The 15318-nt window shown below is 34.8% G+C and overlaps 1 protein-coding gene and 1 pseudogene across 1 annotated transcript in view; both read left to right on the plus strand.

Moving 5' to 3' along the window:
- spg (dedicator of cytokinesis spg) overlaps positions 1 to 6007 on the plus strand; it is a 52618-nt gene extending 46611 nt beyond the window's left edge. Inside the window, exons 31-35 of the mRNA XM_090107011.1 lie at positions 271 to 370; positions 647 to 819; positions 1214 to 1302; positions 1968 to 2096; positions 4198 to 6007. Of these exons, the coding sequence (XP_089963137.1) occupies positions 271 to 370; positions 647 to 819; positions 1214 to 1302; positions 1968 to 2096; positions 4198 to 4364 (658 nt within the window). The 3' untranslated portion in view covers positions 4365 to 6007. The remainder of the gene's footprint in view (positions 1 to 270; positions 371 to 646; positions 820 to 1213; positions 1303 to 1967; positions 2097 to 4197) is intronic.
- Positions 6008 to 8927: 2920 nt separating this feature from the next.
- On the plus strand, positions 8928 to 9605 carry LOC149904434 (ubiquitin carboxyl-terminal hydrolase pseudogene; annotated as a pseudogene).
- Positions 9606 to 15318: the final 5713 nt, after the last annotated feature.

A 15318-nucleotide genomic window follows, 5' to 3' on the forward strand; every position in this document is an offset into this window, starting at 1 on the left:
TTCTTCATTGGATATGTTTTCTTTTTGTATTTTGTAAAAAATATTGAAATATTTTTTTTGAAGTGAAACTCTTTATCGGGGTTGGAAAAAAATTTAGTGTAACATTTTTTCGTTACGCGCCATCTTGTTTTTATCACGTGTGATTGACGTATTTCTGTAAAGTTGCATATAGTAAATTATTTTTTGAAAAATAAGGTCATAAAGAAGTTTCACTTCTTACGTGTGTACACTAGTACACGCACACATATTTTATTTTTTATTCCTTTACAGCACTCCATTACCTCCAGTCCCTGCGCTGGATAAACGATCTCACAGCATACAACAAGGCGATGGGTATTACGAGGATGGACATCTGTACAATAAACCGATCGTAAGCAAAACAATATAATATTTGCTACATCGTTCATAATATTGTCGGATATGTAAATTTAAAACGCCACAGAAAAAATGGATCCCGTAATGTTAAAGAAAAGGAAATAAATTAATGTACCGAATTTTATTTATTTATTATATCAATTAGATTGTCAGATAAACCATCAATACATTAGCTAATTTTGCAAAAAAAAAATGAGTTCCCTATATTTATTTTTCAGCGTCTCTATATCATTAATTATTCCTTTTAAAACTACATATATCCTTTTCCCAGTATTCCCTCGAAGATTCAATAGAACAACAAGCAAGTATTATGTCGAGCAGTTTGCCGATAAGCGACAATCGAGATTGTGAAGACAGCATGTCTATGGTGAAATCTGCGCCGCCATTACCGTCTAGACCAAAGTCGGGTGATCCTAGGAGTCCTACACGACCTGAAAAATATCGGTTAGTATACATAATAAATATGAATGAATTTAGACTAATAGGTATCGGTTTATTGAAAGTTTCTTGAAAAATTGTCCTGTAAAAGCTAGTGGAAGTTGAGTGTTAAGAATGAAATTTTGAGAGAACCATTTTCATTGTGTATTCTATAACTTGTAAATGTGATGCGATGAGAACTAATAAACAATTGTACTTAGTTTATTATTAGTGTATTGCTAATTAAATACATCCGAGGCAAAGATTCTTAGGTTGTTTAGGTGCTGAAAATAAGCTCTCAAGTAAGCTTATGGTAATAAAACATACATTAGTGATGTTTATTGAAATACACAATTATAATTCAAAATATTTATAGCGAAATTGTCCTGAAATATTTATTTATTTATATTTATATTTATAGCGAGATGGACGACGAAGTAGAGACGCGCAGACACAGCCGCGCCTCTTGGAGTGAACACGATGCGCCGCCATTGCCGCCAAGAGTTTCTGGTGAGTAAAGTATACTGTTTTTATCCAGTGTTAGTTCAAATAAAAATAAATAAATAAATATTTCAGGACAATTTTCACACACGATCATACTAAGCTTTCGCTTGTGTTATAACCAGGTGGCTGATAAACATACATATATAATTTTAAATAAATACTTATGTAGATAATTAACACCCAGACACTGAGCAAACATCTATGTTCATCACACAAATATTTGCCCCGGGTGGGAATCGAACCCACGACCTCTGGCTTGGAAGGCAGGGCCACTACCAATCAAGCCAACCGGTCAGTCAAATGTTTGGTAGGTCCAGTTTAGGTCCTTTTTAAGTCTTGTTGTCTAAAAAAAATTGGAATAATTGTATTCGAATGTGACTTCGACTTTGAATTTATAGAAATGACTTCAAGCACCTACTTTACTTTTGTGTTTGGGTGGTGTGTATTTCCACATAACATATACTTATTAGTTATTACAGTTCGATCCAAATTTAATGGCGGTTCTCAAATTAGCTGCGAATATACGAGCGCGTAGGTATTACCCTCAACGTTCCGGCAATATCTAAAATTGTTTTCTGCGCATCTGATAGTTCGATGTTCCAAGCCGCCACTAAGTTTGAATAGTACTGTACCTATATGTGTTGTGAAATAATCTTTGCTGTCTCTTACAGGTGAGAAACGTATATGGGGCGAAGCACCCGCAGTGCCGCGTCGTGCGGGCCGCGCTACCGACGAACGGGATTCCGGAGTTAGCGTTGACGCGCATGCGTATACTAATGCGGATGACCATCGGCATAATGGTAACGTATATACAATGTGAACATCTACACATCTATTACAAGAAAACACACAGATACAATTAGAAACACATATATACAAAGGTCACAGGCAGACAACCATAAATAGGTAGAGATTGTCTAATCTAAAAATGAACGCCCCTCCACTGTGTTTACGCTCACATTCAAAGTACGTGTATAGACGCAATACACACAAATTGGTCTGCCTCATTGGTCGTTCAGTCCTCCAGTCCCGTCCATGCCCGAACGACAGGACCAGTTGGCCAACTAGTGCATAAATGACGCGATGCACGACAGAACGGACGTGTCATTCCGTACATAGCGCGCTCTCCCCGCCATACAATGCTAGGCACCTGAACTGATCGCCCGATTAGTTGACAAATCAGTGCGCGAGTGTCAAAGTTTGCAGTAGAATCGACGCGCGCACACATATAAAGTGGTTCAATAATTATTTGTCCTCACACATTGAAACAATTAAGTTTAGTGGAGGGGCGTTCATTTTTAGATTAGACAATCTCTACAAGTAAACGCACAAGCTATAGATATAGACCGACACAAACAAGCGCACACATAGAGACGAGACACATCCTTCCTACTATAATATTATAAATGCGAAAGTTTGTGAGGATGTGTGTGTGTGTTTGTTTCTCTTTCACGCAAATATTACTGAATCGATTACAATGAAACTAAGCACACACATAGAGGGTAACTTGGATTAACACATAGGATAGGTTTTATCCCGGAAATCCCACGGGAACGGGAACTATTTAGCGGCTTTTCTTTGAAAATGCGGGCTAAGCTAGTACAAGCATAAATAGACACACATATTCCAAAGGGAATGAAAGATGAATAGTATATAAACAAAAACATAATGAGAGCCAAATAAATAATAATCAGGCATACCACAAATGAAGATAAGAAACAACACAAAGCATTTTTTAGAAATAACACTAACACATCAGACACTACGAAAAGTTATAAAAAACACCCATGACATTATTTATGTGATATTTTGTTATGTGAAAATAATAGAATAAAAATAACCATAGCTCTAATCTTCTTTAATCAGTGTTGTCTTTTGAATATTACATATTTCTACGAGTTCCTATATTATAAAGCGGTATTATATTATACAATATATTTTATCATACAGTATAATTGTCTACGCGCAGGGACGATAAACGACCACAGACCATCTATGTAAGCAAAGATGTTAAAGAGCTTAATTTTATTTCGGCACAGGAAACCATTTCACTCATTACAAATCGGCCCATATTCACACATGCATGTATATTTTCATACTATTGGAAATCATTTTTAATTATACGATGTATATGTGAGCAAAAAAGTGCACTTGCATACTTCATCTCATAAAATATTTTTATCAAGCAGGCATTTTTTATGCAATTTCATATTTACTTAAAATAAACACATCACAACACGTCAAGTAGTGATCTTGAACGTAACAAAAGTAAAATGCATCTGGTGGTAGTTACGGGAGGTGGAATGTTCAAGTTGATAATTGCACTCTTTCTACAAGGTCTCCAATGTACAAGGTTTATTAGGGGAATAAAGCTTTGCTGAAAACTTCCTGATTTATATTTTAAATATTATCTATTGTAAAAGAATGAGTTTCTCAACCATTGAGTTACATTACTACGTACTAGAGAGGGCATCGCTACTACTCTATTTATAACACGAGTTAGAGTCAATCGTCTCAAACTCATTTTTTTTTTGTTAAGTACATTGATTAGTTTAAATTGATAAGTTTATTCATATTTTTTTAATAAGATAAACAATATTTATTTGTTACATTGATTGGTTTTAATTTATAATTAATAAAGGGCGGAATATCTACAAAGTGTATGACTCACTAGCCGGCCCGCACCGCCGCGCTTGTCGCACAGATTTTGTTCGTGGTGCCCTCTCTATAATAATACCTCAATGTTCTCAACTTGTTTTATAGCAAAAACAACTTCATTCAATTCAAATACCTTAATGTTGCAATAATGAAAAATTTTTCTCATTTCTGTACATATCATTTTCTCAACAACTTAATAAATAACCACCTAACAAAATAATATGCCATATTAATCAATTTCAGATATAGATTTAGTCGAGTCCCTGCGTTACGAAGAAATTATATCCATGATGTCGGAACCATTACGTGTAGATGAAGGTGAAACTCCTCCCCCCATACCGCCAAAAGGACTCGGACACCTCAGCAGTTTTGATTCGGGACATCATGAGAACGGCGAGTCACATTGTTAAGTAAATATACGTGAAATCACTGTGATTTGTCACTGTGATATATCACATGTGATTTTCGATGTAACAGCTCTTTTTGATAGGCCAAAAGTTATAGGTCTTACTTGAACATAAAAACGCCAGTGAAAATCGTAGTGATTTGTCACTTTAACATAATGTGGAAACTACTTTTGGCCTGTTTAATCAGTTGTTACAAATCTTTGTATTACAAAGAGATTATATGCATAATATCAGAACGTCCGCGTCGGCTCGAATAGATACACCTCTGCAAAAAAATAAAAGAGTCGCTTGAAAAATCACAGTGATTTTTCACTGCCGCTTACATGGTTCATTTTACAGGCTAAAAGGCTTGTTTTTAATTTAATATGCATAAAACGTCTGGGAAAAATCACTGTGATTTATCGCTATGAATTCATTGTTATTCAATAGGTGAAATGTATCTTGTGATTCATTTTTACACGGTCTCGAAATTGAAGATAATAACAACATAGCAAAGGAAAAAAAAGATTTTAATACCTGTGTATGCCCGCACACATATTTCATTATAAATAATTCATCGCAATATCAATTAGTTGTACAATCTTTTAATTTCTGAACGTGCAAAGTACCACTAAATTAGGTATTGGCTGTTACTTTAGACACACAGACTTTAGAGTTCACAGTTACACTTTTCTAATGTTTTTAGCTTTGATTTGTAATGTATCTTTGATGTTGAAAAAAGTAACTCGAATAACTTTAAAATAGTATAAATAAATAATTCTTCTACTACCCTCATTCTACTGTCATCAACTTTTTTCTTCTTGTGTATAATTACTTCATCTGTCCGATTTTTTTAAAGATTAACTCCGTTTTATCTTTTATGGTAAACCCTCATAAATATGATTGTTTCATATCGTCCAAATTTAACAGTAACTTTTAACAGATATCGTATTCAAATAGCAAGTGCTAACAAAAAATGAAGTACTTTAGAGCCTAGTGTTATAAAAGTTGGTCACTTAATTATAACTGGACTTAACATTTTTGCTCTAAGTTTGGTCAAGATTAGTTGATGATAATATTATTTATTTTTTCTAATCATGCCATTGTTTGATATTATCCCCATGAAGTATTAAATTTCATTATATTGTGTGACCAATGTTTAAAGTACATGGATGCAGTACGAATTTATTTTTAGGTTTTAATTTAGTTAAATATACTATCTACATTCACATAATATATTATATTTTTCTATTTTTTTATGATGTATTATTTTTTTAAGCTTTTAACTTGTCATTTATGCACAACATTTATAATTATTTAATTTTATATTAGTTTTAAATTCACTTTTAGGATTAAAAAAAATATGTTTTAAAACGAAATTGCTATTTTATTCAGTCAGGCGTTAGTTTTTTCATGCACAAAGCTACAAAGCAGTAATAGACTTGCAAACTATTCTTCGGGGCCAGAATACATTATTAATAAGATTTTTGAAACCATGCATATAAAGAAAATTATACTTCTTTAATACAAGCTTTTACGCACACAATAAGGTTCACTAAATATTTTTACTCATAGTGTGATATAGCTTCCATTTTGAACCGGCTTTTGCGACAAGTTTTTAAAAGTTTTCTATTTACTATCAACTATATGTTTTATATTATTAATGTATCGATATTCTGACTGTTTGGTCAAATTCATTTAAAACGTGTTTTTAAACATTTTGGAGAATTTAGCTGTAAGAAAATATTATTCAGTATTTAAGTTTTCTTTCATTCACGCAATTGGAATTCACTAATATTATATAATTCGTGAATAAAACTATTTATTTTATGAAATAAATGAAAATCCAACGTTTGAATCATATTAACATTTTAATGATATTTGATGTGAAGTGACAATTCACAAAATATTTTTATTTTTTAACCAACACAAACACAGTGCAATTTTAACATAATTATTATAATGCATTTTTGAGATTTTTAATAATTTAAGTGGATGTTTATTACATTTTATCGTGTCCAAATATTAATAATATTGTATTATCGTAGGATAGATTTTTCTTTTCCTTAAATTTTTGGCTTTAAACTCGGATCTCTTCATTAAAAACGAAACATTGTAATGAGTACTTTTATATATTGGCTGTAATAAATTTTTAGCTCAGTATTTTATTATTTTTTCCTTAATATTGTATTAGCTGGTGTTTTATCGTTAGATATTAGGATATATTATTATGTGGCAAATATTGCAAGTGTCATAAAGTCTCTGAATTATAATCTAAGTAATTATCCTTAAAGAAAATGTTGCCATTACTAGGTGTTGTCACATCAATCGGTGTTATCAGATTTAATACATATTTAATATTAACGTTTGATCATCCAACAAAAAACAATGTCTTTCCATTTACCAGGTGATATTTTGTGAAATTTACAATATATTTTCTAAACCAATAGTGTTTAAGTGCTAGCAATAATTTGACTTTTCCAACGAACAATATTATATTATGATACATGTTAATCCATTAATGATAGTTATAATTATTGTATTTGTCATTGATTGTCTGTTTATTGTATTCTTATTACGTTGGAGTACGTTGGGTTTGGACATTATTTTGATGTGATATTCTTGAGCATAGAAACCCACCGGAAAATTTATACCATATTATTTCTGATTCATATATTTGACGAAGTGTACTTTAATTGTTGTTTTCAAAATACGCATTCTTATAGATTAAATTATTTTTATTCACAGAAAAAAATAATGTCCAATACGCCAATATAATGTAGTTACCGAAGTGAGGTGGTTTTGACTGAACTTATTGTGTAGTTGATTTTTGAATTAATTCCACGTCATTATTGTTAGACATTTCTCAGTAGTTCTAGTGGAATATAATACATTTTAATGTAATTTAATATAACCAAATATTTCTTCGGCTATTTTTGTAATGGAATTGTATGAACATTTTATTTATTCGACGCGTCGCTCAAAATGTATTGGGTTACCAATTAAATGTATGGTGAGTGTTGCCAGTGGATTATTTTTTTTCCACTCCCCCTATTTATTAAATATGTTATTTAGAAATATGAAGTTTTGGAGCTATATATGGGAACTAATGGGATTATTTTATCATTTTCTTTGACGATGTCCATTGGCAATAGTTGAGATTATGGAGTGACGTAAAGCGATCAGTACAAAGAGTAGCGGTTAGGTTAACGGTGTTGCTATAGTGAATTGAAATTGTATGCCATTTCCAAAAATGTATGCATTTGAGCGAAATAAATATTTAGATCAAGGGATTTGTTTTATTTTTGACTAACACCTCCTACCCAAATTTACGTAATTTAACAACGAACTTGACTTTTATACAATTTGTTATTGATATCTCATAAATTGAGTAGCATACATTTTTTCAGAATTATTGGAATATAAAAAACATGATATACAAAGCCAAATAGGCCCTAATTAATTCACTTATAAATGAACTGACACTCTGCTCACTGAATACGTAGATTGTAGGATATCTTAATCGTATTCAAAATCAATACCTACTACATATTCACAGTTCTAGTACAATTTGTTGAAATCTAATCATTATATTACGCAGTTTATATCTAACGTAACATAAAATGGAAAGTGCAGTAAACGCCTACTGCCATCGGGTGTTGTCATGCGAAACGATTATTGTATTTAACGAGTGAATTTCGAAGTAATAGCCGCTCTTAGGTTATAATTGAAGGTAGTCGCGTCGATTGGCCACGCCTTGATGTAGACGAGATTTGGTTTTATGGATATGTCTAGAGCTTGGTCTAGAGATATAATTTTTCTTTGCGTTGGGTATAAATATTATTGAAGTAATGAAGTGAATAATTTTGTACTGCCGATTTACTTATATTTTTTATTTACAAGTAGCAAATTATATTTTTTACTAATATTAAGTTGTTGCCATAAACCACTACTTTGCAATTTAAATAATGAGTCACTATCAAATAATACCTATTTTAAGAAAATAAAACATACACATTTCCTCCAAAATTATTAAACAAAAGTTGAATATCTTATGTCTTAACTATAACTATCTCGTGTGTATCGAAGCGTTGTTCAATAGCCACGCCCCTCTGCTGCCCTTAATGGATGTAGAGAGTGTTTGACAAAATGTGACACCTTAATTAGAGGGAAGAGTTTGACTGACTCGTGTAGGATGCAACCTGGCCTTTACATGTATAGCTTGACTCATATGTGTAATTTAAAGTTATGTTGTATTGAATTTGCAAGGCAAATAGGTCATAGGAATTTTTAAATACAAATGTTCCCGTTTGATTAAAGTTTACACTATCTAATTCCTACTGTAAATAACTAAAAAAAATCTTAGAAATGAAGACCTATTAGTTTAGTTAGTATTTCGCAACGGCCATGGCAAATAAAATATTTAATCTTACAATATTGTATAGGTACGTTTTGTTATTTTCCTATTTGGTCTGGCAGTCAAACAATTTACCGAAAACCAAAATTGACATTGAAATTGTAAGTCAAAGAAAATTTTGCGGAATATCCTTAACTGTTATCTTTTGTGCGGAGAAAAATTTAACTACCATGGCTGTCGCTTTACCGATGGAATCCAACCCTGAGGTAATGAACAAGTACCTCCAAAAGCTAGGCGTATCGAGTAAATGGAAGATGGTCGATGTTCTAGGTTTGGAGAAAGATGCTCTGCAATGGGTTCCACGTCCGGTCCTCGCTGTTCTTCTTCTATTTCCCCTTTCAGAAAGTTACGAACAGCACCGCTCCCAAGAGGAAATCGAGCTAAGAAGCAAAGCCCAGGAAGTCAACGATGTGTTCCACCTAAGACAAGTACTTAGCAATGTATGTGGAACGATAGCTCTAGTTCATAGTGTAGCCAACAACGCACATACGATTGAAATAGAAGAAGGCCCATTGAAAAGGTTCTTGAATGACGCTAAAGGCCTCGATGCAGCGGCCAAAGGAGCTCTTTTGGAGAACTCTGCAGCTTTGCTTGATGCTTACAAAGATTTGGTTGGAGGTGGTAATGACGAAACCGATGTCAACGAAGCGTCTAATCATTTCGTAACATTCATCCATAAGGATGGAAAGTTATTTGAGCTGGACGGCAGAAAATCTTTTCCCATAGAACATGGTGCTACAACACCAGAGACGTTTTTGGAAGACGCTGCAAAAATATGTCGCGAATTTATTGCCAGAGAACCGGACAATATTGGGTTCAATGTTATTGCTCTCGTTTCTTCTGAGTAATATATTTGATGATTAATTTTATTTGGTAGTGAAATGTGCATGAACACAATTAGTTTCATAAAATAAATAAGTTCTTTTATGACAATAGATCATTTGTTTATATTTTTTCCCTTTTAGCTTTAAGATTCCCAATACAAAACAAACTAAAATGTTGTAGTTATAAGTAATCACATTGTTCATTCTTCAACTTTTATTAACTGGTAACAACAAAGACGTTCCGTATTTAATACAATTTACCATCTTTATCAGAAAAATACAAACGTATCCGTGAAAAAATGATAACAGATCTAATTGAATATTAATTGGTGTAACACGTGCAACAAATCTTACTTTGTTCCTAAATTTGTGCATTCACATCTCAATTAAGAAACCGAGGCACACTCGCAACACGGCTCCTGCATTCCTCCTTAAAATCCCCTATCTTCGGAAACTAATTAAAAATTCGCCTCGCCTCCGTAGCCTGGTGTTCAATCGGGACGATATAACTTCATTTAAAAACGAGCAATCTTGTCCAAGATAAGAGCTGGCGAGAAAACAACGAAGAGCGCAGCCACACGCGGCTGCGATGCGCACGAGCAACAAAAACAAATAAACAAAACTACATACTTTTAAATGGAACGCGAGAGAATTCACCGCGTAACTATGCCGATACTGGGAAGGACGCGACATCGGTAAGTCACGTCACCGAATAAATGACGCTGGCCCTGAAATAAATATATAAATATTGTATTTGTATAAAGAAAATAATGCGACGGGGACCCCGAATGCTTTAAATATTCAAATGAAGCGAGCCGAGGTGAAATACGAAGGCGAGCTCGTTCGAGTTGAGCCCAATTAAATCGGTGCCACTGAGGTAGAAATTAAAAACAAAAGGAGGATGACAGGGGTCCAGCGCATTTTTCTCATGAGTATTATTAGCGCGATGTCAACCCACAAAAAATGGTTTTAGAGGCTCGTCGTGATCGCGATGCTTATCGATAACATCCCCATTTTGTATTGTTTTGATAAGTGATGTTTGTGCACTGGGCCGGCGGGTGACGTTTACATTCGCTCTACACGCATGATAGATACGAGTTCCTCTGTGAATTCCTCGCTATCCTAACCCACATTAAAAAACATGTATAATGGCAGATAATCGATTACATCTGATAGTTAATCAGTCACTTGTAGTGGACAAACTGATTTTGTTTTGGGATCGATTTGGATATTTAACCTGTGTGTTTTTTATCCTTGTTGAGAATGACCCTAAATCTGTGCGACAATGTTCCTCTGTAGCATTGCAAAAAAACCTTTCTTTGCTTGAGAAGTAGGTACCTAATAGCCAATAGGTATCTTATAATAGAAGGTAATTCGAGAATAATAAGTTGCTACCTGAAAAAACTCTTTTTAAAGAGATACCTAGAGCCATGGGGCTCTAACCTCTTACGTACCTATCTATATGTTTTCATTTTGAGCTTTTATATTCTCATGAATATTTCATTTCATTGTGTTCGTCATGTTTGCTATTACAGTTTTAAGGTAGGTACTATTCCTTGTACAACATTGAGATTCATTAACACCGCTACGACCTCCAGACGCTTGATTTATTCAAACAAAATACATTTATTTTGGACAATGATGATCTAAGTGCTTATTGAGCTCTCTTACCACGAAATACAGGACGGATAACAAAAGTCTCGATACATCGCTCGTTGAAATTAATATCAAAAAACGTAAGTAAGAAAAATGGGTAATGGATTGTGGTTGGTGATTTTTGTTGTAACATATTGTATGAATGATGGTAGGTTGCGCGAGGCTCGCGACGGGGGTCCCGCCGGGGCCTACTGACGCTCATCACTATTCAATAAGTTCCATTTATTGAAATTACATAATTTGTGTGTGAATAATGACGATTGTGATGGATCTTCGTGGGCGATGCGAGCGACTTAAACCCGATTAACTTTTGACCGCAATATCGTATTAATAAGCTGTCTATTCAACACTGGCCTGTACTCACATTCGGTGTGCTGTTCTGCTTGGCTCCGTCCCTTTATTTTTATATTGAGACAAAAATTGCTATCAACCAAACATTAATAAAAAACTACTAAGTACCAATGTGTCAGTGTTAGCGCGGTCTACATACATTATTTTTTCTTTGCTTTCTTTTTAAGTTCTCCCTTCCGTGGCGACAACTTGGACAACTAGACCATAATCAGCAATAGATTATTTTCTATTCTATTCGATTTTTTCAAATACAAGATGTTATGATATATTTTTTTAAATTTTGAACTTACTAAACATTACACACTTCTAAAGTAACTATAAATTACTAGGTATATAGTAACATGTTTACAGAGAACATAGGTATCTACTTAATTTAAATTTTCTTGTACATTACTAAGCGCTTAAGTATCCAAAAGTTTAATTACATAACTATTATTTACCTGTAGGCAAAAAAATATATTTTTAATCTCCAACAAATTACACACAAGGGAATTGCATACAATATTAACGACGCTATTAAAAAACAGGTGTCAAACAATAGCTTCAAGCGGAATAAAACCCCATAATGACCAAGGGCGGATCCAGCTTTAGTGCCAGGGGGGGGTCACATAGACGTGGTCAATTTTCAAAAGCTATATTTTGGTAATTTAATTGATACGTAGATTTAAAAAAAAATGGTCAAGTGCGAGTCGGATTGGCGAACCAAGAGTTCCGTACAAACATTTTTATATGTTTTAATATTAAATTTATGCTTTTTGGGATTTTTCCTTTATCTGTGCTATAAGACGTAAGTTTCTATTAAATAAAGATTAAATATCAAGATTCTGTGTTCACGGGAAGTACCCTGTAGGTTTTGATTCCTGGCAACACTTGCGAATGTTGATAAGCATGAAATGTATGTTTTAGCAATTTTTCCTCCATCTGTGCTGACGTTGCTTTTAACCAAATTTCAGAACTCTGTGTTCACAGGAAGTAGTACAATACCTATAGATTTTGATTCCCTTGCGATAATGTCGAAATTTGCGATAATTTACGGCATAAATGGCTGTATCTTTTGATTGCGTTGGCTTATAAGTTTGATTTTTTCACAGCTATAAGGAACCGTAAATTTGAGTATTCGGTATGAATTTCAGATTGATACCTCCACGCGTTCCTGAGAAAAAGGGTCTTCACAGGCAGACAAACTTGAAAAATATATATTTTTTGCAATTATACCTGTATGATCTGTACTATAAGATGTTGCTTTGTACCGAATTTCAAGATTCTGAGTTTACGGAAAGTACCCTGTAGGTTTTGAGTTTTGATTCCCTTGCGAATGTCGAAATTTGCGAAATTTTTCGGCATTTACGGCTGTATCTTCTGATTCGTTGACATAGAAGTTTGATTTTATTATAGCGTAAAGGTATTTTAGACTTTCGTTTTTGGTATGAATATCAAGTTAATACATGTCAGCGTTCGTGAGTAACAGGGTTGTAAGTTAAAAATTTTTTTTAATATTTTTTTATATTATAATCTAAGGGAAAATTCATGCTTTTCGCAATTAGTAAACAAAGTCGTTGTCTCTGTGCCTATGTCCCTATGTATGATTAAATCTTTAAAACTACACAACGAATTTCGATGCAGTTTTTTTAAAGATAGAGTGATTTAAGAGGAATAGTATATAATTTATAAGGTTTTAGAGAAAACGGGCGAAGGCGCGGGCGGTAAGCTAGTCTGCGTTATAAGACGTTTGATTGTACTAAATTTCATGACTCTGTGTACTCGGGAACTACCCTGTAGGTTTTGATTTCTTAGGGAGTGTCGAAAAATTTCAGCAATTACAGCTGCATCTTTTGATTGCGTTGGCTAAAACGTTTGAATTATTCACAGCATCAAGGGACCTAGACCGTAGGATTTCGACATAAGCAAGGGAATCAATACCTGTCCCGTAAACACAGTCTTGAAATTGAGTAAAAAGTATCGTGTTATAGCACAGATGTAGTAATAACTGCGAAAACCCTAATTATTTAATTAAATTAAATAAAAATATATTTTTAAATAATTTTAAACTTACAATCCCTTTACTCATGAACGTCTACATGTATTTAATTGATATTCACATCAGAACTCAGGTCTATAATAACTTAAATCTGTTATTTAATTCAAATGCTATGTCAACGCAATCTGAAGAAAAAGCAATTAGAGCCGCATATTCTGTTATTCGCAACTACTTGCAAGGGAATTATCAATCAAAACCTACTAGGTACTCCCCGTGAACACAGTCTTGAAATTTGGTTAAAAGCAACGACTTAAGCACTTACAAGCACAGATAAAGAAAAAAATCCTTTAAACAAAATTGTAAGATACAACATAATGAAAAAATATGTTTGCTCGGAGTCCTCGGTGCGCGAGTCCGACGCGCACTTGGCCGATTTTTTGTTGTATGTAATTTGACTGTATTTTATAGTGTTCATTTGAAAAAAAATTTGCTATTTTATGTCTTATCCACGAACTGGGATATTTGAGGTTTTGTGTGAAAAGTGTAACAGCAAAAGTTGTAGAAAAAATAAATTAATTACATACAACTTTACCATTAGGTACCTACACTTTATTCCGCAGTTATAGTTTTTTTTTTTTAATCGAAAAACCTGTTATTTGTCCTTAAATTTCGACCACAGGTCGACCCTAATAAACTTTTTCCATAATTTTTGTTATATTCTCGTCCGTTACCGTTTGTAATTGATTTCATTGTTCTATATTACTTTTATGTCTCAAAATTCAATAAAATGGGGGCCGAGTCACCTCCGTCCGTAGGAGTATACCCAGAACTCAGAAACCCTACACGTGGCCCCTGGGTGGTGCTAAACAGGTGTCATGGTGGGAGACAGTTGTCGCGGCTATAATGACCACCCATCAGCTGAAGACGAGTCGCCAAGCGTCCGTGTTCCGACTTGATGAAGCTGATGTAGCCTTAGTGAAGACGGGTCGAGTCAGTTGCGCTTTGACAATCGGGACGATCTGACATACACTGATGTTGCTGCATCTGGTGCCTAGTCATGGAGGTTAGCGGGATCCGAGGCACGGTGCACCGCTGGCCGACCGCTGGTCAGTAGGGGGCCCAAGTAGCGTGCTAGCCACACGCGAAAGGCTGCCCCGCCAACCAGCGAAAAATCCCAAGTTGCGTCATAGTGCCGGTTGGCGACCGGATGAGAGGGCCCTATGGACAACTTGGGGGGGCTCGGGCGTCCCCGCAGTCTCCAGACTAGTCCCCAATAATGCGGCTACTAAGTGTGTGTCCCGGTCCTGATGTTAAGCGCCTCGACTCACTGCCGTCTTCATACCTACTTCACTCTCTTATCAATCGATCATGAAAAAGGCAAGATACAAGTATAAGGTTGCACAGCGGCAGCACTCCCTCTCGTTAAAAGTGGACCTAACCAACATCAGAGGTCTCCACTCTAATCTCGCTGCAGTCCACTTCCACCTTGAGACTAGCAAACCGTGTATCTTGTTCCTCACGGAGACGCAGATTAGATGTCCGTCTGACTTGGCGTACCTATCCTATCCCGGCTACACCCTGGAGCATAATTTTAAGGCTCGGTCAGGTGTGTGCGCGTACGTCCGAGATGACATCTGTTGTCGGCGTCTCCGACATCTTGAAGACCCCCATTTTTCCGTGCTATGGATGCTGGTGGACACAGGCCCAGAGAAACTTCTCTATGCCTGTGTCTACCGGGCGCACAGCGGAGAC

This window comes from Colias eurytheme, chromosome 11, assembly GCF_061535395.1.
Source record: "Colias eurytheme isolate Ceu_HAF_F1 chromosome 11, ilColEury1 Martin Lab GWU primary, whole genome shotgun sequence".
Lineage (NCBI taxonomy): Eukaryota > Metazoa > Arthropoda > Insecta > Lepidoptera > Pieridae > Colias > Colias eurytheme.